The sequence below is a fragment of the Tursiops truncatus genome, chromosome 20, assembly GCF_011762595.2.
Source record: "Tursiops truncatus isolate mTurTru1 chromosome 20, mTurTru1.mat.Y, whole genome shotgun sequence".
Taxonomy (NCBI): Eukaryota; Metazoa; Chordata; class Mammalia; order Artiodactyla; family Delphinidae; genus Tursiops; species Tursiops truncatus.
Window position 1 is genome coordinate 37,621,200 of NC_047053.1, and position 27,974 is coordinate 37,649,173.

General features: G+C 54.5%; 2 protein-coding genes across 13 annotated transcripts in view; one reads left to right on the forward strand and one right to left on the reverse strand.

Moving 5' to 3' along the window:
- Nucleotides 1-20,354, forward strand: GRB7 (growth factor receptor bound protein 7). 9 transcript variants are annotated; one of them, XM_033846453.2, is made up of 19 exons: nucleotides 1-2,555; nucleotides 6,669-6,825; nucleotides 6,940-7,093; nucleotides 7,277-7,433; nucleotides 7,560-7,681; nucleotides 7,774-7,851; nucleotides 8,211-8,348; nucleotides 8,686-8,796; nucleotides 8,992-9,090; nucleotides 9,389-9,469; nucleotides 9,582-9,925; nucleotides 10,052-10,139; nucleotides 10,244-10,337; nucleotides 10,559-10,716; nucleotides 14,157-14,253; nucleotides 14,983-15,065; nucleotides 15,854-15,892; nucleotides 16,449-16,574; nucleotides 19,733-20,354. In XM_033846453.2, the coding sequence occupies exons 1-18, from the start codon at nucleotides 2,492-2,494 to the stop codon at nucleotides 16,542-16,544; spliced, it is 2,160 nt and encodes a 719-aa protein (XP_033702344.1). In that variant the 5' UTR covers nucleotides 1-2,491; the 3' UTR covers nucleotides 16,545-16,574; nucleotides 19,733-20,354. The 9 variants fall into 9 exon arrangements, 8 of the variants coding, with proteins under 8 accessions (XP_033702344.1, XP_033702343.1, XP_033702345.1 ...); XM_033846452.2 differs by having other exon boundaries at nucleotides 16,449-20,354; XR_012328435.1 differs by having other exon boundaries at nucleotides 2-2,555; nucleotides 14,983-16,742.
- The window catches only part of IKZF3 (IKAROS family zinc finger 3), an 89,143-nt gene continuing 81,445 nt past the window's right edge, over nucleotides 20,277-27,974 (reverse strand). For all 4 annotated transcript variants that reach the window (XM_073797238.1, XM_073797239.1, XM_004311568.4 and 1 more), the window contains one exon: nucleotides 20,277-27,202. In XM_073797238.1, coding sequence (XP_073653339.1) covers nucleotides 26,499-27,202 — 704 coding nt within the window. In that variant the 3' untranslated portion in view covers nucleotides 20,277-26,498. The remainder of the gene's footprint in view (nucleotides 27,203-27,974) is intronic.

Below are 27,974 nucleotides of genomic sequence, written 5' to 3' on the forward strand. Positions count from 1 at the left end.
GATCTATAAATCTATTCCTTTTTGTTTCTTTTGTTATTTAAGAAATTCAGATATAATTTATACACAGTAATACACATCCTCTTGAGTGTACAGTTCTGTGAGTCCTGTTGTACGTCCACCCGAGATATACACATCTCCATTACCTCCTCATAAGCTCCTCTGCTGTCAACCCCTCTCCCTCCTCCCCAACTCCAGATCTGCTTTCTGTCCTTAGCATTCTGGCCCCTCCAGAAAGTCATATAAATGGAATCCTATAGCCCTCAGCCCTCCAAGTCTGAGTTGGCTTCCCTCTCCAACCTATCCTTCAACATCCAGAGTGATTTTTCCAAAATATAAATCTTCCTGCTCCTCTGTGCCTCTACTTCAGCCCAGATGGACCTTGCAGGGTCTGGCCTCTGCCCATAGTTCCTGCTGGTCTGGACAGACAGGATAGATGGCTCGTAAACCCGGTTTACAGAACAACCACCCAAGGGCTTGTCAGTACCACACATTCCTGGGTCTTGGCCCCAGAGACCGAGATTCAGTAGTTGGGGAGGGGCCCAGGGATCTGTTTTTTTATACAAGCCTAGGGAGATTTGGAGGCCGTGGTCACAGGCCACGCTTTGAGAAACAGAGCTGAGTACAAAGCCTTTCCCCACACCTTCCACACCTGCTCAGCTGCACCTGTGTGGCCTCCTCTCCTTCCTTCTCCACCCCACTCTGCCTACGCATGCTCTGTCCTGTTTAGTCAAGGGCTTTGACGTTTGTTCCATCATCATGAAAGGTGCCCCCCCCCCACTTCCCATCCACTAATCCAAATCTCTCTGCCCCATACAACTTCCCCTCTGCTCAACTGTCACTTCTACAGAGAAGTCTTCCCTAACTCCCTGGGTAAGCCATTCTCCCAGCATAGTTGTCTCCTGTCATTTCTTTCTTTCTTTTTTTTAAGTTAATTAATTAATTTATTTTTGGCTGCGTTGGGTCTTTGTTGCTGCGAATGGGCTTTCTCTAGTTGCGGCGAGCAGGGGCTACTCTTTGCTGCTGTGCGTGGGGTTCTCATTGCAGTGGTTTCTCTTGTTGCGGAGCACAGGCTCTACGTGCACAGGCTTCAGTAGTCGTGGCTCGTGGGCTCTAGAGCGCAGGCTCAGTAGTTGTGGCACGCAGGCTCAGTAGTTGTGGCTCACGGGCTCTAGAGTGCAGGCTCAGTAGTTGTGGCGCACGGGCTTAGTTGCTCCGCGGCATGGGGGATCTTCCCGGACCAGGGCTCGAACCCGTGTCTCCTGCATTGGAAGGCGGATTCTTAACGACTGTGCCACCAGGGAAGCCCTCTCCTGTCATTTCTTATTATTTGTGTGATTCTTTGATTAACACCAGTCTCCCTGATTGGGCTGCATGAAGATAAGGGTGGGGTCTGTTTTGTTGCTCACTGTATCCCCAGTGCTAAGCATGGGGTTGGCATATACTAGGTACTTAACAAATATTAGTTGAGTGGATGAAGGAATGATTGAGTGAGTTGTCTACTATGTTTTGCACAAGCTGTCTAGTGGCCCGGGTGACCCTGCCCCCTCCCCCACATCTTTGCTTAGTCCGCTCGTACTGGTTTTTCCAAGGAAAACACAGTTTGGAGAAAGTTGAGCCTGGAGCCACTCCTTCTTGGTCCCCCAGGGCAGACCTCTTATCACCCCTATGAATTGTTGGTTAACCCACTGTCACCCACTTGGGCTGGAAGGCGGCTGCTGCCTTTGATCTCAGCCTTCCAGGCCCTCTCTCCACCCTTGTGTTTGCCTAGTGCAGAAGGAGAGCGCTAAGGGGAGTCCCCTGGCACCTGGCCAGACCTTTCCCCAAATCACTCCTCCTGCTATGAGACCTTGCCTAACCTCTTCGATTTTAGAAGGGGAAGCTGAGACCCTGGACTTTGCTTAGAAGGGAAGATATATGCTGGGTGCCTCTGAGGGGCCAGGGTGCAGTCTGGGTGGCCAGACTGTGGCTGGAGGTCAAGGGGCAGGCCATGTTGCTGGACTCCCTCTGGCTGGCTTCCCTCTTTCGCAGAGTGCCCTTTGCTCCAGGGGGGTAGGACCCTGAGCAGCAGACAGGCCCCCTAAATTGGCCAATGAACAGACCAGGTCTGGGGAGGGGCATGGGGAAGAGTGGGCTGGGCCATTTTCCCTGACTTTCCAGGCCCCAGCCTCTCCCTCCCAGGTCATGAGGATACTAGATCTTCGCTCTCGAGGCAGTTCAGTTCGACTGTCTCTCCCCTGGCACCTGCTAAGAAGGACAAAAACAATCCCAGCCAGCGTAGAGTGTCAGGGAGTCCCCGCCCCTCCTCCTGTGCTTCCTCCTCCCCTGCCCCTCCTTCAGGCCCCGCCCCCACCTGCCCAGGATAATTTGTTTCCTTGGGCCAGGAGCCTGGACAACAGAGCTCAGCCTGCCCCCACTTCTGCGTCCAGTCAGGACACCCTCATGCCACCCGTAGAGAAGAGGGAGCAGATTTGAAGTCAAGTCCAGGCATCTGATGTTCCTAGATAGAGCCGGACTTCGAACGCTGTGTCCTGCTACTCCTGCTGGGGCTCCTCCAGGTAAGGGGACCGAGATCGGTCCCAGACGACAACCTACTCCCACCCCGCAGCCGCACCAGGGCCCCAGGCTGTGCCAGTCTCAGGGCCAGGAGCTGGCTGGCCGGATGCCCAGGTGGACAGGACGGGCGGCCGCCTGGCTCCCCCTCCCCTTCCCCCCTCAGTGATGTCAGGCCAAGGGCGGGGACAGGAGGGGGACAGGTAATTAAGGGCTTGGAGTCTCCCTCCCTAAACCGGTGGCCCCAGCCAGGTGTACCAACACCCAGGGTCCAGGTAAGGACCAGAGCGGGCATTTCATCTTGGGGTCGGGGAGCACCGGGAGATGCAGGATCAATAAGGAAAAAGATCTGGCCTCCTGCTGTGTTGCTCTAGCGGCCTCGCTTTCTCTTTCTCTCCAGTCTCCCATGCCGCCCCCTCCTCACCGTCTACCCCCAGTCTCTCCCTATGCTCACTTCCCGTTCTGCCTGGTCCTTCGTCCTTCTCCGCATCTCCCCCTCCCTAACCTCCCCTACCCCAGACACACTCAGGAACCAGCTGATGGGGTCGGGGAAGCAAGATACCCCGTGGAGACGTGGCTTTCCCGCTGAAACTAGCCCTTCCCCACATTCCCAGAGAGCTAGGAGAGGAGTCCGAATACCGAGGGAGCTGCCCCAAGTCTCTCCCTAGCTCAGTCTGACTTGACCCCAGTTTGAGTTCCCCCAAGTCTTTATTAAAGACAGACGTCTCCGCGGGGGCAGCGGGGCACCCACCAATTTGGAGGGCAGTAAAGGAGAGGGATTCTCTTAATTGCTAGAGCTCCGTCTCTCTGGATTGTATCCTGACTCAGGAACACAGGGTCCTGCCCTCGGGTGGGAAGGTGGGGGTGGGGCAGGCCCGGGGGACGTGGGGTGGTCTCTTCTGGCTTCAGAAAGAAGTGGTCTCGGCAGGCTGGAGGGCTAGATGTTGGGGGATCTGCAGCTCGGGGGGGCCTGGGAAGAGTGTGTGTGCGTGCGGGGCGGGGAGGGCTGCCTCGTCTGTCTGAATAGGCTGAGGAAAGACCCGGTCCGAGTCTGGGTCTCCCTGGCACGTTGGGGATGGAGAATGCACCTGCCCGCCATTGTCAGGCCTTGCAACCCCACTGCCCCTCAAGAATGCCCCCTCTTGGTCTGCCTGTCCTGGACTCTGCTCTCCCCTCTCCCCCGATATCCTGCTGGGGAGGCCCCCCGTGAAGGCTAGCAGCCTGTAATGATTAACTCCACAGACACTCCAGCATTCTTCCCAAATTAAACTTTAAAAGAGCTGCCCCCCGGACTCCCATTGGGCGTTTTTTCCCTAGTTAGGGAGTGGGCGGGGCCTCAGGGCCCGTGGCCCTCCCCCCAGCTCCGGGTCATCTAGGGGTTTCCCGCCTCCTCACCTGGGCCCTCACCCTAAGGGCTCCCCCACGGGTAGAGCCTTTCCCCCCCCCACACACACTAAAACCCGATGGGGGCGGGGCGTGGGGTCCTGGGCCAGGCCGGGGCCTTCCCGCCACCTCCCGGCGCTTCCAGCCCCTCCCCCTCCCCTGGGAGGTACCGAAGGTGGCCTTGTTTTCTACGGGCCTCTTACTGGGCCCTGCCACCCGCCCTCGGGGCCAGCCAGGTGGGGCAAGATTCTGGAAGTAAACAAGGAGGCTGAAGGCCTGGAGGACGGGAAGGAGGGTGGGGCCGGAGCCGCCGGGGCCGAGAGGCTGCTGGGGAAGCCAGCGCTGGGATTCGCAGTAATGAGGGGACAGATTGATTTGGGGGGTCGATTTCTTCAATATAACCTTCCCAGGGCCCCAGTTTGAAAGCTTCAGCTCTCTTGGCGATGGGGGTGGAGGCTGCCCAAGCCGGGCAGCTAGGACCCCGCTTCTCCTCCCTTTTCTCTTTGGTCCCCACTGCCCCGTGCCTGTCTTGCCTTAGAAGGGTCTGGAGAGCAGGGTGGAGGAATCTGAAGGCTAAACCCATCCTGAGTCAGCCTTCCTGCCCACAGAGGCCAGACTCTAGTCTGACTTAAATCTACCCTCTTCCCTTCCAAATGCTGCCCAGATTCCTCTTCCCTCTGGGATGGGGGAGGACCCAGTCCTCTGGGCCCCAGACCACCGCACTGGTGGTCTCTGGCTTCCTGGTGGAGGTAGCCCCTGCAGCCCCTCCCCTAGTCCTCCTCGGAACGAAGTCACCAGGGCTGGCTGCCAGAGGTTAGATGGGTGCGAGTGGAGTGTTGATGTGCCGGTGTCTCTGGATGTTCGATGGTGGGTGTGTCTTCCCCTTCCTGGCAGGACCCCCCTGGCTCTCTCTCTCCTGGCCTTCCCCTGTCTGCCTGTCTGTGTCTGTCCTCTTGTGTGTCTTGACTTTCTACTCCTGTTCCTGAGTACACTTCTGGCCAGGACAGCCAGGAGAGTGTATTAATTAGAAGGACCCTCATCCCCCAGGGGTGATGAGTCTGAGCCTCATGGGCCAGCTGAGTCCTGGGTGCTAAGGGTGGGCAGCAGCAGCAGAATGAAAGTCTTGAGGGCCCCAGACAGGAGAGGGAGCACTGCATGTTTCTTTGGGTTACTTTGGGTGCACTAGGGGCACCCCTGAGAGGTCAGCTCCACTCCAGATGGGCTTCTGAATCCAGGCCAGGCCTTCCTTCTCTTCCTCCTGGGTGAGGGGGCTTCTGGGCTGGGTGGTGGCTACTGGGGCCCATTGCAGGTGCCACCTGTGCTGGAGGAGTTGGAGTTAGGCCAAGGGTGGGAGGAGGAGATGATGTCAGAGGAGCCTCAGCGCCCCCCTCCCCACATCCTCCTCCTCCTCCCCCCGTCCTGTTCCCGGCCCCTCCCCCATTCCTCCCAGGCCAGTAGATTGGGGGGGGGAGTGGAGGGGGTGGGTAGAGGCAGGGTTGTTTGTTTCTCCTAAGCCAGGAAGTTGTGCAGATGAGTCAAGGTTGAATGGAGAGCCCCAGGCAGTGCTGTCCCACCCCACCCTGACTCACCTGTCCCCCAGATCTCCTAATGCCCTCACTTAAGGGTTGGGGACCTGCCTCCTCCTGGGGGGGCGGGGGCCAATCCTAGGTACCTTAGGCACCGAACAGCACCGGCCCAGTGTCTGGAGAGCAAGTAGGGGGCTGAACTGTGAGTCTTCCCAGGTCCTCCCAGGTCTCAGCCCAGCCAAAAGGGTCTTGGTTCCTGTGGGGGAGGGGCCTGCAATGCCTCTACCCGCTAGTGGGCACCTTTGCCTCATCTCTTCTCTCCTTACTCGTCCTGGATGCCTGTGGGTGATAAGACACGGGTAAGACCCTGGCCTTGCCTGGGGTGGCCGGGCATCTTCAGACCAGTGGGTGGATAAGACAGGTGCACAGTAGTTGGCGCAGAGGCCCCAGCACAGTGTGGAGAGGGAGCCCTTCAGTCTGAATGTGGAAAATCCAGGAAGGCTTCTCAGAGGAAGTGGCTCGGCATTGAGGCCTTAAGAAATTTAGGCAGGAGGAGGGGCCTGGGGAAGGCATACAAGGTTTGGGGGCTGCTAGGGCGAGGGCCCCCAGGCTAGCTTCCTCCCTCCCACAGCAGCTGAGCCCGCCTCCTGCCCTCCTGGCTCCTGTCCTTCCGCACCTCCTTCTCCCCGTCTGTGCATCACTCGGCACTTGGGAAGGCGTTGCCACAACAGGCTCTGACAGCAAAGCGCTGGAAAAACCTGGGGCAGAGCCCAGAGGAGTGAATGCCCCACGTTCAGAAAGGGTGACACCGAGACGCTGAGCCCCAGACCATCCGTGCGTCATGGAGTCTGTTGCCGCTGCCTGTCTTGTGGTGGGGGACCCTCACAGCTCTTCCCCTGGACAACCTGGGCCTAAGGAAGAACACTGGACTTGGAGCCCAAACACCGGGTTCCACTCCCTGGCTCACCTGTGATGGGGCAACGATGCTTCCTTTTCAGGAACTCAGTGTCCCCTGTGTTAAAATGGGCACAATCTACCCTTCCTCAAAGGCTCCAGGGAATGCCAGTTAGGGGGGAGCAAGGAGGTGCTGTGTAAACTCTGGGGGGCACCTTGACAGCAGGGGGAAGTCAGGAGGTCTGGGTCCTCTTGGCCCCTCTCCCCAGGACAAGGGCACAGGAGCAGCTGTGTCAGCCCCCTCTTCTCCCTCAGATGTCATGGAGCTGGGTCTGTCTCCACCTCATCTCAGCAGCTCCCCAGAAGACCTGTACCTGGCCCCCGGGACCCCTCCTGGGACTCCCCCACCTCCCGATGTTCCTCTGTCTGGGGAGGTGAAGAGGTCCCAGCCTCTGCCCATTCCGACCAGCAGGTAAAATGGGGTGACGGCTGAGGGGGGCCAGGGGTGAGTGGTCAGCGCCGGGGTAACGCACAGAAGCTTGCAGTCAACTCCTCACTCCCCCCTCCTTCCCCCCACACCGCCCAGGAAACTTCTTCGACAGGAGGAGCTGCGGTCAACCTCTCTACCCTCCATCCCCAACCCCTTCCCCGAGCTCTGCAGTCCTCCTTCACAGACCCCCATTCTTGGGGGGCCCTCCAGTGCAAGGGGGCTGCTCCCTCGAGACACCAGCTGCCCCCATGTGAGTTGTCCTGGGAAAAAGAAGGCAGGGAGCGTGGGGTGCTATGGGACAGGGCTGGACACAGTGCCGCCCCGGAGGAGGTGGGGGGATTTGGTCAGGGATCCCTGAGGGTAGAGCAGACGGGGGACGGGAGAGAACCATCCTTTGCCCTTCCCCGAGTCTTCTGCCATTCCTGGGGCACAGGTCATAAAGGTGTACAGTGAAGATGGGGCCTGCCGGTCAGTGGAGGTGGCAGCGGGCGCCACGGCTCGCTACGTGTGTGAGATGCTGGTGCAGCGATCTCATGCCTTGAGTGACGAGAACTGGGGGCTGGTGGAGGGCCACCCCCACCTAGCACTGGGTGAGTTGGGGTGCAGGGGGCTGCCTGGCCCGGGAGTCAATGCTTCACACCTTGGGCTAGGCCGGTGGCCCATCCGGGAGGCCTCGTTGGTCTCCACTGACCCCTGCTCTTTGCCCTTGACCGTAGAGCGGGTCTTGGAGGACCATGAATCGGTGGCGGAAGTGCAGGCTGCCTGGCCTATCGGCGGAGACAGCCGCTTTCTCTTCCGGAAGAACTTTGCCAAGTACGAGCTGTTCAAGAACACCCCAGTGAGTGTGTGTGTGTGGGGTCTGGGCACTGGGACACCCCGATCCCCACCCTGGACCCTCAGTCCCTGACTCCTGGCTCCTTTTTCCCCCAGCACTCCCTGTTCCCAGAAAAGATGGTCTCCAGCTGTCTGGACGCACACACGGGCATATCCCACGAAGACCTCATCCAGGTGAGGGGACACCCCCATTTCACGGCATGTCCATGACTCCGCAGGAATGCCCAGTGCTTCTTGGCCCTTAAGCCTGTGCCTTCTGTCTTTGGGGTGGAAAACCCAGCGCAGCCCTAAGTGACCGTGGACAAGTCACTTTCTCTGCCTGACCATCAGTTTCTTTGTTAAATGAAGACAATAAATGCATGTGAAGCACCTCCTGCCATAAAGGAAGGGCCTGGGAAGCCCTGTGTGTGTGTGTGTGTGTGTGTGCGTGTGTGTGTGTGTCTGTGTGTGTGTGTGTGTGTCTGTGTCTGTGTCTGTGTGTCTGTGTGTCTGTCCACCTCTAAGCCTCTCACCCTGCTCTCCTCTGGCCTCAGAACTTCCTGAATGCAGGCAGCTTCCCAGAGATCCAGGGCTTCCTGCAGCTCCGGGGGTCAGGACGCAAGCTTTGGAAACGCTTCTTCTGCTTCCTACGCCGGTCTGGCCTCTATTACTCCACCAAGGGCACCTCCAAGGTGAGGTCTTGAGGGTGACAGCCCCAGCCCCTCAGATACCCCATCCCTGGTCCTTCTAGGAGCTGCCCCTTCTCTGTTGGAACTCCTGGACCTTCCCCCCTCTAGGCCCTGAGACCCACAGCTGCTCTTCTTTCCCTCCCAACTTACCTGCCTCAGGAGTTAGCAGTGGGAGAGGCAGTGAACTGAGTTCAAGTCCTGGCTCTACTTCTGTGTGCTGTGTGACTTGGGGCACCTCTCTGCTCCTCTCTGGGCCTGAATTCTCCCCAGCTGGCTTAGGGGGGCAGTGGTGGGGGATGGGGTCTGCCTTTACCGAGTGTTGCTCCCTTGTGCTGTGCAGGACCCGAGGCACCTGCAGTATGTAGCGGATGTGAACGAGTCCAACGTGTACGTGGTGACCCAGGGCCGCAAGCTCTACGGCATGCCCACGGACTTCGGCTTCTGTATCAAGGTGAAGAGCCTGGCCTGGTCTGGGAGACAGCAGGAGCTTCTAAGCACCAGGATCCTACCTGGGGCTTCTAAGCTCCCTCTGGGACCCCCAGACTCCTCTCCCTGCACCCTGCCCTGCCCCACGGAGACGGGAGACGGGAGATGATCTCTGGTCCTAAAGGCAGATATAGGACCAGCCGGTTTCCTCTCCCTGCAGCCAAACAAGCTTCGAAATGGCCACAAGGGGCTTCGCATCTTCTGCAGTGAGGATGAACAGAGCCGCACCTGCTGGTTAGCCGCCTTCCGCCTCTTCAAGGTGAGGTCCTGGCACTGGCTTGGGGGGCTGGCCCAGCCCTGGGGATCCCTGGGGTGAGGGAGGAGTTATAGCTCTGCCCTCAGGAAGGCTCCAGAATGAGGGGGCATCACAACCTTGCTCTCTCAGAATCCTTGGTCCAAGGCTGGAGTCTCAGCTCTAGCTTCAGGAAAGGCCCTTATCCAGGGGCAGAGACGTAGCCCTGCTCTTGGGGAGCTCTGGTCTGGGTAGGGGGCGGTGCCACCGCCCAGCTCCCAGCACCTGCTTGACCTCCGGCCTTTTTTCTCTCTCCACCTCCCAGTATGGGGTGCAGCTGTATAAGAATTATCAGCAGGCACTGTGCCGCCACCTGCGCCCACCCTGTGTGGGTTCCCCGCCCTTGGTGAGTGTGCCCAGAGGTGTTAGTGTGGGGAGACGGGGGAGGCACCCAGGCCCCGTGCTGGGGATACTTGGGTCCTGCTTTGACCCATCCCCCCACCCTGTCCAATCTGCAGAGGAGTGTCTCAGACAACACCCTGGTGGCCATGGACTTCTCTGGCCACGCCGGGCGTGTCATCGAGAACCCCCGGGAAGCTCTGAGTGCCGCCCTGGAGGAGGCCCAGGCCTGGAGGGTTTGTTCTGGGGACCTACTCTCCACATGGGTTTCCATGGAGTGGGAAGAGGAAAGCGAGGGGAGAGGGGAGGCCCCCAGCTGCGGAAAGAGGCTCTGTATTCTTCAGGGGCTGGTAATACCCCAGCCACGCCCTGACCCCCCCGTGTCCCTCACTTGCTCTGCAGAAGAAGACGAACCACCGACTAAGCCTGCCCACCCCGAGCTCCGGCACGAGCCTCAGTGCAGGTGGGTGAGGGCCCGCCGTCCCCAGGAGTGGGGACTGCCATGGCTTCTCTGCGCGTTCCTCACGGGGGGGTTAGAACGAGGGTCCCCGCCCTGGAGTGACCGCCCCTCTGCCTCTCCTCACCCCAGCCATCCACTGCACCCAACCCTGGTTCCACGGACGCATTTCCCGCGAGGAGAGCCAGCGGCTCATCGGGCAGCAGGGCCTGGTAGACGGGTAAGGGGCAGGGCTGGGCAGGGCAGCAGCGCCGGGGACAAGAGAGACGTGGGTCAAGGTGGCAGCCGTGTGTCCTCGGGTAATGTTGCCCTGTCTCCTGGCAGCGTGTTCCTCGTGCGAGAGAGCCAGCGGAACCCGCAGGGCTTTGTCCTCTCGCTGTGCCATGTGCAGAAAGTCAAACATTACCTCATCATGCCGGTGAGTAGCCCCAGGTTCCTGCTGCAGTGGAGATGCAGGAGTCCCAGCAACCTGCCCTCCTCGCCAGGCCCCCTCCCCACGCTGGCCCCCAGTGTGCCTGGGGTCTCCCGCTCTTTCCTTCCTCCTGCTCAAGCTGTGGGGACCTCAGCCCTGACCCAGGAGGGAGCTCATTCGGCCCCGGGCCCCTCCCTGACCTCCCACCCCCTATGGCCACACCCCAGAGCGAAGAGGAGGGGCGCCTGTACTTCAGCATGGACGAGGGCCAGACTCGCTTCACCGACCTGCTGCAGCTTGTGGAATTCCACCAGCTGAACCGCGGCATCCTGCCCTGCTTGCTGCGCCACTGCTGCACCCGCGTGGCCCTCTGACCACCACACAGGCAGGCCTGCGTCTCAGCCCACTCTGCGCTGCTCCTAGGGTGGACGCGGAGGGGGCAGGAAGTGGGGCCAGGGTCATCGTGAATGGCTGGGGGCTCCCCCACCCCGGTTTCCTCCTCTGCTCCTGGCCTCCCTCAGGCCGAAAGTGCTCCCCGCCTGGTCCACCTTAACTTCTCCTTAAGGGAAGGCACTTGGGTGGGCATCTCCCCTTCGTGGCGCTGCTCTGGGGCAGGGCATTATGGGAGAAATGGGGGCAGCCCCGGTGGTCTTTTGTTTGTTTGTTTGTTTGTGGGTTTTTTTGCGGTTATGCGGGCCTCTCACTGTTGTGGCCTCTCCCATTGCGGAGCACAGGCTCCGAACGCGCAGGCTCAGAGGTCATGGCTCATGTGGGATCTTCCCGGACTGGGGCACGAACCCGTGTCCCCTGCATCGGCAGGCGGACTCTCAACCACTGCGCCACCAGGGAAGCCCAGCCCCGGTGGTCTTTACACTCCACACTTTGTACAGACTGAGAGGCCAGTTGATCTCTGTTTTATACTAGTGACAATAAAGATTATTTTTTGGTACTCACAGGCGTGAGTTCTGTCTGGCAAGGCACGGTTAGGTGGAGTAGAGAGGAGGGGTGGGCACCCGTCAAGGCCTTGAGAATGTGTCGGATGGATCGAGGCCACATGCTGGCCAAGCCTGGATGTTTCTTTTTTTTTTTGTATATCCCATCTCCCCACTAATCCCCCAGTCATTTCTTAGAAACCTGGATGTTTCTTGAGGTCCTCTTTTGGTCATCTGAGAGTTTCCAGTGCCCAACATGGAGCCTGGCCCATAGTGGGTGCCCAAGGATTGCTTGTTAAATGAATGAATGGACAGGGGACTGTCATCCCGGTGAGGTTTCCTGACAGGACCTAAAGCTATGGAGGTCACTCTGACAGGGCCTGGGAGCTGGAGATGAGTCAGACAGCATCCGTGTCCTTGGCAAGTCCTGGGCTACCTGGCGAGATAAGGAGTCCTGAGAAACGCACGATCTACCACCACCAAGTCACACAATGGCTCTGTTACCTTACCTCCAACAGGTCCCTGTGACGCACCCCCCACCCCCCGCCCTGTCAACCCTCTTCGTCCTCCCCAACCCCAGGTCTGCTCCCTGTCCTTACAGTTGGTTCTATGCCCTCCAGAAAGTCCTATAAATGGAACCCCACAGCACTCAGCCCTGTGGGTCTGGCTTCCCTCTCCAGTCTGTCCTTCAGCGTCCAGAGTGATCTTTCCAGAATATCACTCCGCCTGTTCCCCCGTGCCTCCACTTCAGCCCCGATGCACCCTGCAGGGTCTGGCCTCTGCCCACTGCCCATACCAGCCCATGTTTTTGTCGAAGAGTTTTATAGTTTCAGCTCTTACATGATGGGGGAGCTTTATAAGAAAGGTATCAGACTGGTAACACCTGAACTCCTGCTCAATCTTCAGATCGCAAAGAGATAGACCCTCCCTCCACACGTGTGAACCTCAACGGGTCATTATTTTTGCCAAGAAATCAAGCTCCCTGAATCCAATGACTAGTTTATCGGAAATAAAAGGAACAGAGGAACATGTGAAATGACACATGGGGATACAATTACCAAAATCCAGATTGGGGAACTACAGAACAGATAACCCAGTTTCTTCTTCAACAACAAAAAATTACAAGAGAAAAGACGGGGTTTCAAGAAATTTAGACATCTATCAAGCAGATGTAATGTGTTGACCTATTTGATTCAAATCCAAACTAGAGAACTGGAAGAAGCATTTATGAGCAATTGGGGGAAATTTGAACTCTGATGAGATATTTGGTAATATTAAGGAACTATGGTTAACTTTTTAAGGGGTGATAGTGGTATTGTGGTTTTTTTTTTTTTTAAGTCTATACGTTTAAGAGATTCATTCTGAAGTATTGATGGGTGAAATGATGTCTCAGCTTTGTTTTTTAAATAACCCAGAGGTTAGGGGAGAGAGTGAGTATAGTCATAGGTTGACCATGAGTTGACATTGAAGCCGGGTAATTATTCTTTAATTTTGTATAAGCTTGAAAATCTAGAATAATTTAAAAAAAAATTAATGTAGGATCTCTCCCCAAATCTTTGAGATTGGCTGGGCACGAGGTGGTGGGATCCCATTTTGCAGGTGAGGAAACTGACTCCTCGTTGAGGAGAACTGCCCCAAATCAGTGGGAGAGCCAGGTCTGGCCCGTTCCCCTGCCCCTGCCAGGCTGACTTCCAGGTGGAATTCCCAAGTGGCCTGTAGGGGGGTCCTCCCCTGGAGAGCCCCCTCCCTTCTCTGCAGCCCTCTGGCTGATGGGAGGTGTTGTCCTGAGGTGACCTTGAGAAGGACCAACCTCTACAGCCAGCCCTCGGGCCAGGCTTGGCAGCTCCAGCAGCCACTCGTGACCGAAGCATCCCCAACCCTGGCTAATCCCAGGCTGGGGAGCCAGGCCTGTCAGACAGAGGTGGGCAGAAAGGCCTCATCCATCCTCAGCCTGGAACCTTCCGGGGTTTACCCTGAAGAACTTACTGCAGCCCAGGTGTGAGAGGGGTGCAGATTTTGTTTCTTTTTAGCAGGGTTTAAGGAGGCAGGGACCAGTGCAACCTGCTGCCTGCCACCTGCTACCTGCCACGGTTCCCAGAACCATCCTACCAGTGGCTGCCCCTCGGGCTCGAGCTGGCTGGTACTGGCTGTGTGCTGGCCATGGATGCCCAGGGCCACTTCCGAAGCATAGGTGCAAGGGGTCCAGGCCGGGGTGAGAGTAAAGGGGTTACAATGAGTCACCTCTTAAGCATGTCCAGGGATTTAGGCTGCATAAAAACAGGACACAGGACTTCCCTGGTGGCGCGGTGGTTAAGAATCCGCCTGCCAATGCAGGGGACACGGATTCGATCCCTGGTCTGGGAAGATCCTACATGCCACGAAGCAACTAAGTCCGTGTGCCACAACTACTGAGCCTGCGCTCTAGAGCCCTCGAGCCACAACTACTGAAGCCCGCATGCCTAGAGTCTGCTCCGCGACAAGAGAAGCCACTGCAACTAGAAGCCCGCGCACCACAATGAAGAGTAGCCCCCACTCACCGCAACTAGACAAAGCCCAGTGCAGCAATGAAGACCCAGCACAGCCAAAAAATAAATAAATGTTAAAAAAAAAAAAAGCTCTATTTAAAAACAAACAAACAAAAAACAGGACACAGTGTCCCCTCACAGCCTAAGACACAGGGCAGGAGACAAAGCCCTTCTATGTCAATCAGCTAATTGGAGGATGTGAGACAGAGATCATTCCCATTTTATAAATGGGAAACTGAGGTTCAAAGAGAGTCCCCCCCGAGGTCATAGATGCAGTTAGGGACAGAGGTCAGACTCAGCCCATCTTGCGAGTGGTGAACACAGTCCTTCCTCGCCCTGTCCTTTTTCTCTGCCCCCTTCCTTCTCAGGGCCACCATGAGGGACCTGGACTGCTGGGGGCCTTTCGAGGCAGCAGCTGGCTCAGCCCTGAGCTGGATACTGGAAATCGGCAGCTGGACATCCTTGGTGAGTGGCTGAGACTGCTGGCTTCCTGGAGGAGAGGCAGCAGTTGAGAATGCGGGAGACAAGGGCCCCTCAGCTCACAGAGAGACCAGGGCAAGATTCCCCAGCTCTGAGGATGCAGCATGACCCCCAGAGGCCAGACAGCAGAAGGGACTGCCAAGGAGAGCTGCAGTGCTAGATAGCGGAGGCCTGTGGTTATGAGGAAATCTGGGCTGGTAGGAGGAGGCGGGGCAGGTAGAGGCTAGTGCCTCAGATATTGTCTTTTCAATATTAAGTTATTGGGTTTGATTATCTTAAAAAATGTCCTTGTTAAAGAACATTTCAGAAACCGGTAAAAGACTTTGGGAAAGAAAAGGAAATTCCCCATATCTCCCCCTGCTGAGGACGCAAGCATTGAGAGAGGGTGGTGCAGGGCCATACGCAGGGAGCTGGCTCTAAAAGGCCTGTAGTACGTCATGGACACCGGCTCCTGGGGCTAGTGTGGCTGCTGTGAGCCTGGCACCAAGGCGCAGAGCTGTCCTTGGCAGCAACTGGGCCTGTAGGAGGGTGTGGCCACAGGGTTGGCCTCCCTGCCTGCTCAGGTATGGAGGGCAGGGAGGGCTGGTGCCAACTTTCTGGACTCTGGGAAAAGGTGGGCATGATTCTAGGGGAGCCCATCTCTCCTAGGATGTCCTGGGAGGGTCATCCAGACAGACAAAACTCTGGCCAGTTCATTCTCTCCCTGCTCCCCAGACATCCTGGTCAATGAAATCTATGCAGCCACCAAGTTCATGAGCGGAGGACCTCCTGGTGCAGGCCTGAGGGTTCCACCTCAGGTCAGTGACCCTGTCTGGCTCCTTCCTCTTGCTCCGGTGCCAGACACACCGAGGAGGGAGGGAGGGAGGAAAGGAGAGAGGCAGGGGAGCCCAAGGACACTCAGAAAGATCCTTTCTTCTGAACTGTCTACATGAGCACTTTTCAAGTGTTCCAGCAGGGGTTTGGGGGCAGGTTGGGGAGCTCTGGAGGGAGCACTGCCTTTATATCTGGGAGTTCGACTTCATGGTGTATTTGGGGGAAAAAAAAAAAAAGGCTTCCACTACTGAACCACCTCTCTGGTCCAGCAGGCAGAAGAGAGGAGCCAGAGAGGTCAGGGGTTGGTCCAACTTGCACAGAGGTTGGGGAGTGGTGGGGGTCTGTAGCAGAAACTCAGCTTTGGGGCGTGGGCGTGAGGTGTGTAGTAGTCTCTTCAGACAGAGCTTTCAGCTGGGGTAGGGAGTTGGGAGAGGAGGCAAAAGAGAGAATCGTATGTTGGGGGAGTTTGATGTTGCAGACTGGCATCAAGAACCACAGGGGAAAAAAATAAAATTAAAAAAAAAAAAAAAAAAAGAACCACAGGGGAATGGGTGATCCTGGGGGCTGAGGCTGGTGCTCGGGGGTCCCTCATGATGTCCATACAGGAAGGGGTGTTGGGAAGCGGTAGCGTTTGGGCTGAGAAGGGTCGTGCTGTACCAGGCCCTAATGAGGCCTGAAATTCAATCTCATGTGGGTTGAGCTGTGATGGCTTCTAGCGTCCTCTTGCAGGGCCGCGTCTACCCCAAGGAAAGGGCAGGTTTTTCTTTCCCAGGCACCTGGAGGGCTGTTTAGTCGGAGCTGTGTTTTCATGGTAAGCAGTTTGTTTTTACTCGGATTGGGTTTATCTTGTGGTTCTGGGGAGACTGAGGGAGAGTGGTAAGCCAATGCCACTCTGTTAGGGCCGCCACGTGGATCCCTCTAAGGTCTCTGTAGTGGCGCTGGGCCCTGTGACCTTGGAGTGTGAGGGGAAGCTGTACACGGGGACAGAACGGGCCACCTGTACCCCCACAGACCCGCAGCCGATGGACGTGTTCCTCTGCATTTACTTGCCCAACGCACGCCCTGAGTTAGATCCAAGACAGTGTAGAAGTGCACATTCCTACCAGGCATTCCAGGGTATCTCCTTTCTTCCCTCTCCTCTTACATCCATCAGCCCGATACAGGTTCCCACCTTTTGGTTCCCTTCTCCCAAGCTGAGCCATCCGTCCCAGACATCTAAGGGATGAGCTGGGGGTGGGAAGGGGCGGCTGGGTGAGTAGGAGTGAGAATGCAGCCGGGGACCCATCCCACAGTCGCTCTGGCTCCGCAACACGTGCGCAAGATGATCTGCACCTTCCGCAAGCCCTTCCTTTCTCCTCTCCCCCCAGGAACAACCCGGCCTGCACGCGGTCGCCGGCGCCGACGGGCTCGAGCTGTCGCGGAGCTGCGGGCACCTGTCTGGACAGAGCCCCCTCCGCCTCTGAGGCTGAAAGGCCCGCCGGCTTCGCCAGCGGGTGCGCTTAGGGGGGCGGTGCCTGACTTTCAGCTGACCCGGCCCCGCCGAAGCCGCCGAAGATGCGCCGTCGATCCCCGGGCCAGAGGGAGTAGGGTCGCGCGGCGCCACAGCAACGAGCCCATCCGTCGCGGGGCAAGGGGATTAGTTTGCTCTTCATTGCGAGTCGGTGGGCTGGGTGAAGTCCTCTAGAGACCAGGCGGGTGGAGGGAGGTCTGAGCGCCTCATCCAAGCACCGCGGGGCCTCCGGGGGCGAAGGCCAGGGAAGACCTCGCGGGCGCGGCGGTCCAGCTCCCTGGGACCCTCTCCCCCGCCTCCCGGCCGCCCCGAGCCGGCTCAGCCGCGCGGCTGCAGTGACACCCAGTGGCGGTGGCGGGAAGTGCAAGCGCCTCTCCCTCGGCTCCCGTTGTTAAGGTCCGCGCCTCTCGAGGTTCCCACTCGTGGTTACGAGCGGGCACCCCCAGGGGAGAAGGCCTCGCTTTGCAGACTGCCCGGCGGGGCACTTCCCCTTCCCCTCCCCCAGTTTCCTCCCCTGCAGTCGCCCGAGCGCTAGGAGATCCTGCAAGGCTTCAGTGCCCGGAAGGGCGGGGCGGGGCGCAGCGGCGGCGCTGGGCTGTGACCCTGAGCAGTTTCACTTCTGGATCCTGCTCGGGGTGTGAAGGGAGAGTACCTGGGCTGGGGGAGGAGGGGGGACACACGGCTCGCCGAGGTCCAGCGCTCAGGACCCCGAGTAAAGGATGGGTTTTTACTCCTGGGGTGTCACGCGACCCACGCCTTCCTTCATTTTCCGTCCCCCCTCCCCGCCCCATGGGTTCCACTCCGCTGTCCCCGGAGCTACCGCTCCTCCCCAGCAGCAGCCGCCTCCGCGGGGGCTGCCGACCCCCGGAGAGGCCCCGAGCGGCGTGGGCGGCAGGAGGAGCGAGCTGTGAAGCCGCAGGCAGGGGGTTAGGCTGCGGGCTGCTGAGACGCCGAGCTGTTTCTCAGAAGTGCCGCTGCCCCTCCCCTCACACACCCCTCAACTCCCACCTCGCACCGCACTCCTTCCCCCACTCCACCCGGCCTTCTCTTTCCTCTCCCAGGCACCCCCAACCAGGGAATCTGGCGTCTGAGTCCACGAAGAGCTAAGAGGACGTCCTGACAGAGGACAGGGGCCCGGGGCTCAGACCCAACCTCACTGCCCATATTCAGAGTCTCCCACCATTCCACTGTCCGTCCCTGTCCCCACTCCCCACCCCCAGCTTGTGGGCCGGGATTGGAATTTTATAGAACGGTTTTCTACGACCACTTGGGACAATCATAGGCCGCCATCACCCTGGCTCCAGCGCCCCACCTCCCTCCCAAAGAGGGAAGGAAGAGGGGACAGAACCTTCTTTCTCTCCTATTCTTGTTTCTGGATGATGGGAAAGGTCTGGCTGGAGCAGTGGGGTTGAGGCCAGGCTGTCTCTGGTGGAAAGAACTTCAGAAATCGTGACTCCAAGGAAAAAATCAAGGCGCAGAGAGGGAAAGCAGAGTGCCCAGGGTCACCCAGAGAGTGGCAGGGCTGGGACTGGCACCCAGGAGTCCAAGTACTCAGCTGGAGTCTGCACAAGGCCAGCATTTGCTTTACGGAGACTACAGAGCTTTGCTGGATTCACTGACTCTGCCTGTTTTCCCCCAATGCACAGACACACACACACACACACACACTCACACAGACACACACACACACACACACACACGAGTCTAGGGGAGGGCAGGTAAGGTTTGTGAGAGGGAGGTGGAGGTGCTGAGAATGTGATTCCAGTGGGGGCAACACAGGGACTGAGACAACGGAAGGATGAGCCTGGGGGAGGAGGCGGCATCTGCCCCCCTAGTTCCCATCCACCCCCGGGGCTGTGGTTTATTTGACTAGGCAGTTCTTCTGGGCCAGGGGGCCTGGGGGGCTGGGGGTTGAGGGGAAAGGCGAGGTGATGGGAAAAGGCTGCTCTGGGGCTTCCTGCCCCCTCAGTCCTGGGGAAGGGGGGCAATTTACATCACCCGCAGGCCCTCTAACCTCCATTCTTTCCACTGCAGGCTCTTTCCCTGGGTATGTTCCTGTTATTCTGGGGGAAGCTCTGTTATTTGGGGGGAAGGGAGGCAGCTGCCTACTTCACAGGTCAAGACAGAGTTAAAAACAAAACCGCAGCAAATTCAACACCCCGTGTCCTTCAGGGACTTTCCATGACACCTTCCTTCCCCCCTCTCCCCCAAGCCAGGGAGTACCTCCCCAGAGGGCCTCCCCACCCCAGGTGCAGTGGCTTTTGGCTTTTATGCAAACAACTGTCTGACTGGGAATGCTCTGCAGCCCGACCTTGTGTCTGTCCTGGCTGCAGGACCTCCTCTACCAGTCCTCAGCGTTCCTGGCCTTCCCAGAACTCCCCCCCCACCCCCCGCCACTCTTCCTCAGACTCTGGATTCTAGGGGATGGGAGGGAGGGAAGGGAGCTAGGTCTTGTCCCCCTGCCTGCCCTCGGGTGGAAGTTGCCTGCAGGTGGAGGTTTGCACCGCAGCCTGAGTGAATGGCCTGCTTGTGTTGAGGGATGGGGGAGGAGGAGGGTGCAGGTGTAGGGAGGCCTCCAACGCCAGCCCCACCCCCACCCCCAAAGCATCCACTTAGTTGCCAAGAACTAGTAAAGGAAGCTGTCATCAAGCTGGAAGGAAGTCCATTCAGCCCCAATCCCAGACCCAGCCAGCTGCCGAGCTCTCTCCCCAGCAGAGGAGTCTCCCCGCTTCCCTCTCTTCTGAGCTGCTTCTGCTTTGGGAAGGGAGTGAGGATGGGGAAGGCCACAGACCATCCTCTCCAAGGCTGAAAATCAGCTCCTGAGGGGCTATTTTCGAATGTATTTAATGCTCCAGTACACAGGCAGGCTGCAGAGCCATTCCTCTCTCCCTGGCCTTAGCGCGGAGACTGGAAAACCTGCTGGAGAGTCTCAGGGCTGTCTAGTGGTGCTGAAGGGGGGGATGGAGCTGAAGACAGAGCCAGTGAAAGCTGCCACCGACCCGGCCCCGCATTTGCTAGCCCCTAACTTCAGGAACGTCTTCCTCCTGCCTCTTCCACCGAGGAGGGGAAGGTAAGGTGTTCTGGATGAGGCTAAGCAGAAGGCCAGACCACCCCTCACACTCTTTTCCGACCTCTTCTCAGAGAGAACAGAGGATATCAAGACAGGAAGAGAGCCACGTGATCCCGATGCCATTCTCCTAGGAGTTTCCCCCAGCGCCTGAGGCTTGGGCCTCCAAGTATCTACAGATTACATTTCAATGTGGCCGAGTTCTCCTGCCAGTTGAGTTCCCCAGCGTGGATGTTTCTGAGAACCCAGAGATGGAAGAATCAGGACTTGCCTGTCTTTCAGGAAGGATCCCTGCTGGGAGGGAGGGCGGGCTGGTGTCTTGGAACTGGGAGACACCGTGCCAAATCTGTCCCCGACCTCCTCAGATCCCCTTAGTGAACTAAGGGCCAGTGGAACCAGAACCCCACCATGGGGACATGGGGGCCAGCGGCAGGATACCAACGGCAGGTTCAGCAAGGCCTCAGGCAAGATGTTTTATTTCAATGATAATTCTCTTTATCTAGGTATCTGAACTTTAAGAAAGAGCCGGAGGGGCTAAATTAAGAAACTATTCTTAGGGGCAGAATTAATTCCATTTTCTGACAGCAGCAAGGACAAATGATAGGCGTGCACAATGACTAATTTTAAACACACCAGTATTTTTTTTTTTATTTTTCAGTGTAAAAACCAAACATAATAAAGAAACTTTGAAAACTATCAGCAGGGTTGTTTGTGACGCGGGAATGCATTCATTACGGTTCTGGCAGGCTAGCATTGCTACATTTCAGAAGCTGCTTCTTTACACAGTCTTTACAGAGGAGTAGGGCACTACAGGGGTCCAAGGGGTCAGACTCCAGGTAAAATCCGAGAGGAGTCAAGAGAGAAGGTCACTGCTGGGCAGGGAGGGCATTTCTGAGAAACCCAGATGAGCGTGCTGTGAGCACAGCCTGTGTCAAAACCACTCGGCAAGTTGTCTCTCCCTCACTCCTGGTGGGAAGGCCACCCTGAGCCCCAAACCATGTTCCCTTCTCTGCCCTGCCCCCACCCCGTCATTCTGCAGACAAGGGTCATCCACAGACCACACGTGTGGTGGCTTTGGCAACCAGAAATTTAAAATAAACTATGGTTTTTCCAGTAGCCAAAAGGATCCCTCACCAAAGCTCACAGACTGAGAACCTGAGCATGCAAAACCACAGTCTGGGTGAAGGGATGTCTGCTTTTCAAATGACCTGCTAATTCTTTGCAACCCACAGTAATTTGGTTTCTGTGAACCCACAGAAGCAGGCCCACCGAAAAGGACCTTGTCTGCTAACCTGGAAAAGTCCTTGTGTAAATGAGTCATTGGCAATGGGATCAGTCATTTTTAAGGCTGCCCCATTTTCCTAACATGTCAAAATGTCTGTTCTCAGTCTTTTTAGGAGAGGGTGAAGCAAAGCTGCACCCGTATTCAGAAAATGAACTAGGTCCCCCAGATGCATGGCATGGGCTTGGGAGAAGGTGGGTGGCATCATGGGACTGCTCTCCAGGCTTCTAGAGTGGGGTGGATGGAGAGATGGACAGTGAGAACCATTTGAGGAAACTTTAAATCGCTTGAAGAATTAATGGTTGAGGGCTCGTAAGACGGTGAGGGAGCAAAGCTAGGCTACTTCCCTGGCTTCAAAGCCATGAAGTATCTGTACCATGTGGTTCACACACATTGGTTCTAAGGCTCAGCATATTCTTTACTCTTAGGCATTAAAACAACATGAAGGAAACGTGTGTTAGCGATCAGTTGCCTTCATTGGCAAGTGAATTACTATCACAGTCCTAGTATGGTCTTTGAATATTTTCCATGTCTTTAAATCCAGATACAGTACATATAGTGGAAAATTTGCAACCATTCAACAAAATCTGCCCCCACGCACACAAAAAACAGAGTAACTTTACCTAATAGACAAAATTACATGAAACCTCACAACGTCCTTGGGAGGTAGATATTGTTATGTCCTTACATTTTAAAAAATCAAAACATTAACATTCCAGTTTCAAATAACAACTCAATATCAGCATATAAGACACTCCAATATTGTAATATTCAGAGGAAACTTGCCTCCAGCTTCTTCAAAGTGCAAAGACCTGTTTCTCATGTTTTTTTTTTAATTTTAAAAAATTCATTATTTATAAATTTATTTATTTATTTATTTTTGGCTGCATTGGGTCTTCGTTGCTGCGTGCGGGCTTCCTCTATTTGCAGCGAGTGGGGGCTACTCTTCCTTGTGTTGCGCAGGCTTCTCATTGCAGTGGCTTCTCTTGTTGTGGAACACGGGCTGTAGGCGCACGGGCTTTGGTAGTTGTGGCACGCAGGCTCAGTAGTTGTGGCGTGCGGACTCAGTAGTTGTGGCACATGGGCTTAGTTGCTCCGCGGCATGTGGGATCTTCCCGGACCAGGGCTCAAGCCCATGTCCCCTGCATTGGCAGGCGGATCCTCAATGACTGCGCCACCAGGGAAGCCCCTGTTTCTCATGTTGCTGGCATGATGTGGGACACGCTATATACAGCTTGGGTAAACAGAGGTACAGTCTTGTGCTTTGAGCTCATACAAGTCGAAAGCCTACACCTCTCTTCTAGGCTCTTCCAAGTCCACAGTCTCCGACCCTGGGTTCACTCATCATTCTCAGAACTGTTCAGTCTGTTAGGCTTAGAGAACAGAGTCCTTTCCCTGGGATGACCCAGGTTTAGCATTTGGTTTCAGGTCAAAATTGTCCTCTTTACAGGCACTTAAATCCCAAATCATTCTGCTTTTCTGAACTCTGCCTATAGAGATTCTCTGAACTATACTTTCTGTCTGAGCACAAAAATAGCTCCTAATTCTTTAAAAGATAAGAGAGATCACTGTGTATCTCTTGTCTTCTGCACAGCCTAATTCTATTTTCTAGGACAGAAGTTTCATCACTCCACTTTCTTTTCTCTTCTTGAGCTCAAACTCCTAATTCTGAGTCTTTGTCAAAGAGCCTGGACACTCTGAGAACTCAAATCTTAAGTATCACAGAGTTTCCAAATCTCCACTAGAGACCAACGTACCTACTCATAGTGGAGTACACTTTAAAGTTAGGACTTCAAACACTAAACATTTAACATTTCCATTACAGTCTTACTGGCTGTCCTGGGATATATATCAGAAGTACTGCTTTTTTCCCCTGAAAACATTCTAAATCTCACATTTAGCAGGAGGAAAAAAAGCAGAGGATAAGAACAGTGATACAGAGCCTACCTGGAAAAAATGTTATGTTGACATGAGATTTGTTAATAACACAGCGTTTCAACTGAGTAAAATTTTGTGTTTTTAAACATTTATCTTTGCAAAAGAAATCTGAGGCTGCTTTACTTCTGGGTCTGGCAAAATGTTAAGCCTTGCATTTAAAAGGTGAGACATTTGTCACTGACAAAGTCAGAAGCTGAGTCAGGAACAGTTCAGAATGGGTAACAAAGCATATGATTAGCTAGCTTCTCTGTGTCAAGGCTAATACATCTTTTTGGGAGAATGACTTAGGGAATCTAAAGCCTGGTGGATTTATTAACATCTCTCTTTTTCCTGGTGGTGTTGGTGGAGGGTAATGGGGGAGACACCTCTGTTTGGTTCTCTGCCAGGAGGAACACCTATGCAACAACTCAAATAGCGATAAGGAACATTTGGAGAGCCAGCTCTCGGTCTTTTCCACACTCATCCCAATTCTGCCACCTTGGCTGTAAGGGAACTTTTCACGGGTTTGGTTGTTCCTCAGATTTCGGTCTCCTGGGTGTGTGGTGGGGGCCTGGCTAATAAGAGGGTTGGTGGGAAATGGAGAGAGAAGACCTATGAGGCTCACGTTCACAGGGACTCTGGCTGAGAAAGGAAACGTGCTGTCGGAAGCCGCCAGGGGACCTCACCGTCCAGCAGGGTCAGATGTGAATCCTCCTCGGTCCTCCTTTCTAGGCATCTTGCTAAGGTTCTCCTTTACCTTCTTTCCCACCCCCAGCAAGGGAGGGGGTTAAGTAGAATAAGGATTGCCTGCAGAAGTAAGTGTTTACCTGTGTTGTGGGAACGACTACATACCACCTGTTTCAACTTCAAGATTTAAGAATGTGGAGTTTCCACATATACATTTTCTCTGGACTTGACATGTCCCAGTCCAGGCTCAGAATGCGACAACGAAAGTGCAGCCTGTGTGAATGGTCGCCCCACTCAGAAAACTGACCTCAGAAGAATGGAAATCATTCAGAAAATCCATTACTCACAGAGGAAATGAGGGTTATACTTACAGAGTTCCCAAGTTGGTGGGATGGGCCTTAGTTTCACTATCTTAAGGTGCAGGAGTTGGTCTCTTCACTAAAGACTTTCCCACTAAGCTGGTAGAAATGCTCGCTTTCCCTAGCTTTCTCTCCTACTAATCCTTGCTTTCAAACGCTCTTTCTTTTGTCCCCTGAAGAGTCAACATGATGTGTGATATTTCAAGAATATAATAAGCAGCTCTTCTTTCACAATGGGTATAAGCAACCTGGTGTAGCTTGGAGTCCAGGATTATGGAAATACAGTGAGGTACTGAAGACTACACACCGAAATACATCTAGTCTTTTAGCTGAAATCTCAAACGTGTTGGGACTGTTGCCATGGAATTTCACAAGATCTTTTTTCCTGAGACAGACGCCATGCTACAAAGAAGGATAAACCATTTGTGCAGTCTGTGGTGGAACATTTTAATTACTGGCAGCACATAAACGAGTTGAGTTTGAGCCTAATGCATAAAGCCCTTTCGAAATATCAAGGCAGATACATAAAACGCTAATCCATCAGGAATTGTGGGTTCTTGGCTCCGGTAGAAATGTTCACACAGCTGACTCTTAATTTGTAAACAGGCTCCATGAAGTTGTTCCTGGAAGCGGATTTATTTTCCCTAACATAGGTTCTTTAAAAGGAGAGAAAAAAAAAAAAAAAAGGCTTTGGCAAGCAGCTGCAGGTGCCCGTTTGTGTGTACACTCTGGGGCAAGATCAAAATCCCTTCCTGTTTTTTGTTCCTCTCCACCATCCTCTTCACACCACAACTCAGTGGTTAAAGGAAAAACTTAACAATACTTCCATTTTCACACCAAAGAAATGTGAAACGTATATTCATATACATACTCTTCTGCTTAATACCCATACATTAAGAGGTTTAAAAAAATAATTGTGGTTCCTGCATAATCACATAAATTTAAAGCTGTAAAGGACCTTCGAGAACATCTGAATCCAATTCCTAGTTCTATGGTTGAGGAAGCTTAGTTTTAAGAGTTAAGTGATTTGCCCAAAGTCACTTGGCTAAGTAGTGGCAAATATGGAATCAGCAGATTTTGTGACCCTCAGTCCAGTGCTACTTCTACATTTTTTTTAAATTTTTTTTATTTATTTATTTTTTGCAGTACGCGGGCCTCTCCCGTTGCGGAGCACAGGCTCCGGACGCACAGGCTCAGCGGCCATGGCTCACGGGCCCAGCCTCTCCGCGGCATGTGGGATCCTCCCAGACCGGGGCACGAACCCGTGTCCCCTGCATCAGCAGGCGGAGTCTCAACCACTGCGCCACCAGGGAAGCCCTACTTTTACGCTTATTACATCACTTTTCCTTGATAGCATGTCTCCCATAATTAATGATAAAGATGACCGACACATCTGCAGAACCAAGGTCAGACTTCCGGGAATCTTTGTGGAATACAACAGCTCCATTTAAAATGGGGGTTGGGAACCCTCCCCCCAACTCCGACCTGCCTGATCGAGGATATCCTGCCAGCAGAGGTGCTCCCCTCTCACTCCATCCTGAAGTTCAGCTCTGATCCTGGTCATCCTCGGTTCCTTTCCTGTGGGGAGGGGGAGGCTAAGTCATACTTTCAGGATTCTTTGGTATTTTTTTGGTCAAAAAATCATTGGCCGGTGTGCTTTGGGTTTGTCCACCAATATTCCATGAAGGAGATGAAAAACTTTCAGGTGGTTGTTCCTCCTTCCCTCCATCCCTGGGTGCTGCTGCTAACAACTCCCCGCCTCAGAAGCAAGCCTGCCACTCGAGACAGCAGGCAATGGATGCCATCACCCATGGTGGACAACCTCCTGGAGTTCCCATGACAGTCTATATTGAAACCATTAGTTCCTCTGAGAGAGAGTTTCTCCTGTGCATGAATGGTTTGACTCAAAGCAGCTTTTAATTGGAGACGGGAGGGTAAAGAGTAGAAGCAGAAGTACCATCAGAAAACTTGGGTTATTTTTGCTTGTGTGGTAAGAAGTGGATCTGATGCTTGGAGACTAGGGACTTCAGTTATTGGTAACATTTTATGGCTGTTCTTTTCCTTATTGTTAGACTATAATTTGCGATGGAAGGTTTATATGCTAACCCTTTAGTCTTGTGTGAAGTGCAGAAGGGCAAGCCTTCCCAGCAAGGTCAGCTGGTCAGCTGTTCTTCTCTGTGGACCTGGGCATATGGCTAAAAGTCTTTTCCACATATGGGTGATGTGTCTCAGAAACAATGTCTCATGCAGCACAACCAGGGGACTCTTCTGGTTGGCAACAGACTCCAAAGAATGCCTGTCTATTGCTGCAAAAGATAATGACCAAATGCTTCATTGGCTTTTAAATATCATAAAATTGAAGTCCCTGACGGGAAAACAAAGGTTTCACAAAAGTAGTAACATGATATATCTGCAAACAATTTCTGAATGGGGACAGCATTTCTCTGCTGCCCATGTGAACGTGATCCTTTGGACACTAAAATGGCATGAAAAGGGATTGGAACTGAGTTTGTTTTGAGAGTGATTTGTTAGGCGAGGGGTATTTTAAAAATGATGTTGAATGCTCAGGTGCAAATCATCTCTGGGCCCAGATCTTCACTTCAGCATGGCTCTGTGTTCTCCTCTGGCTATGTGAGATGAGAACTCATAGCGATCGTGGCTTCGATAGCCACACATGTTACACTCAAAAGGGTCACGAAAGCCGTGGCAACCCATGTGAATAGTGAACATCACGTAATCCAGGAAGAGGACTCGACAGTGGTCACACCGGTACACATCCATCACCTCCCCTTCTTTGTTGATCACTTTGATGGAGTCTCTTGGGCAGATGGGTGGGGGCTTGAGGAGTTCATAAGAGCGGGGGACCTCCTTCAGAAGCGGCATCCCATTGCGGGCCCGAGAAGGGACCATGTGATTTTGCTGGTAGATGTGATTCTGGCGTTCCTCATGGTTGCTGTCAGTGTCCGTGGAGTCGTGGCCACTGTTGTTGGGGGAGAGGCCTCTTTCAGAAGGCAGACTCTTCTCTGGCAGCTGGACATTCTTCTTTTCCAGGTCCTGGGGGGCACCATTCGGCATCTCGGCACGGGTGAGGGCTATGGGGTACATGCTGCTGATAACTGGGACCATCTCTGAGGTGGGAGCAGGCGGTGTCTGGACCAAGGGGCGCAGGGCTTCGGCACCAAGATAGCTGATGGCGTTATTGATGGCCTGGTCCATCATTCGGGTCTGGATTATCTCACTCTCTTTCTCATACACATAGCTGGGATTATAGGTGACGTCAAAGCAGTGGCGCTTCTCACCTAGAACAAGGGAAGGAAAGAGTGACAAAAGGAACAACACAAAGGCAGAGAGTTTGTAAAATTATTTTCTGGAGTCCTTGGAAAGTGAGGAAGGACAAGTGGCCTGTTCAAGAACACTCAGCCCAGACAGAATGGTCCCACACGGGTGTTGAAGCCTCAGGGGACAGTGATTGACAGCACCTGCTTGGACAGTCAAAATAACTGAAACCAGCGGGCAAAAGGGAGAGTCAGAGATGTCACTAAGTTGAGGCTACAATGTGAGTTGTTTCCACTGCTCATGTCAGAGGGAACCCTGGAGAAAAGAAGCAAGAGAACACCAGGAGGGGGCTTAAGAGGGGGCAAGGCAGCCGCCAGTGTGCAGGAGCATGGGGACCTCTGCACTTCTATTGTCCATGAACTCTGAAGACGCAGTCAATCCCCGAACTCTTAGTTTGCTTGTTCTTTTCTGCTTGTAACACTAGGGAGCCGGGGGCCGGAAGTGCTGCAAAAAGTGGGGATGCTCTGGCCTCGGCAGCTTTTTAAATAGCTGCAGAGGCAGAAAAAATAGCCCCCCAAACTCCAGCTTACCACTTCCCAGACACATCAGTTATCAGACTGACTGAGATTTAAATAAAAGAGCTTCAAATGTAGAGAGTTTTAGAAAAGGCTTTTTCTTGATGAAAGATCATCATGATCTTCGCCCTCTTCATAAAGTGTGTTATTCTTCTTTTGCTTGAAAAGATGTATCATTGATACATGTGTGATCATTAGTACTTATCTCACACTTAACTGA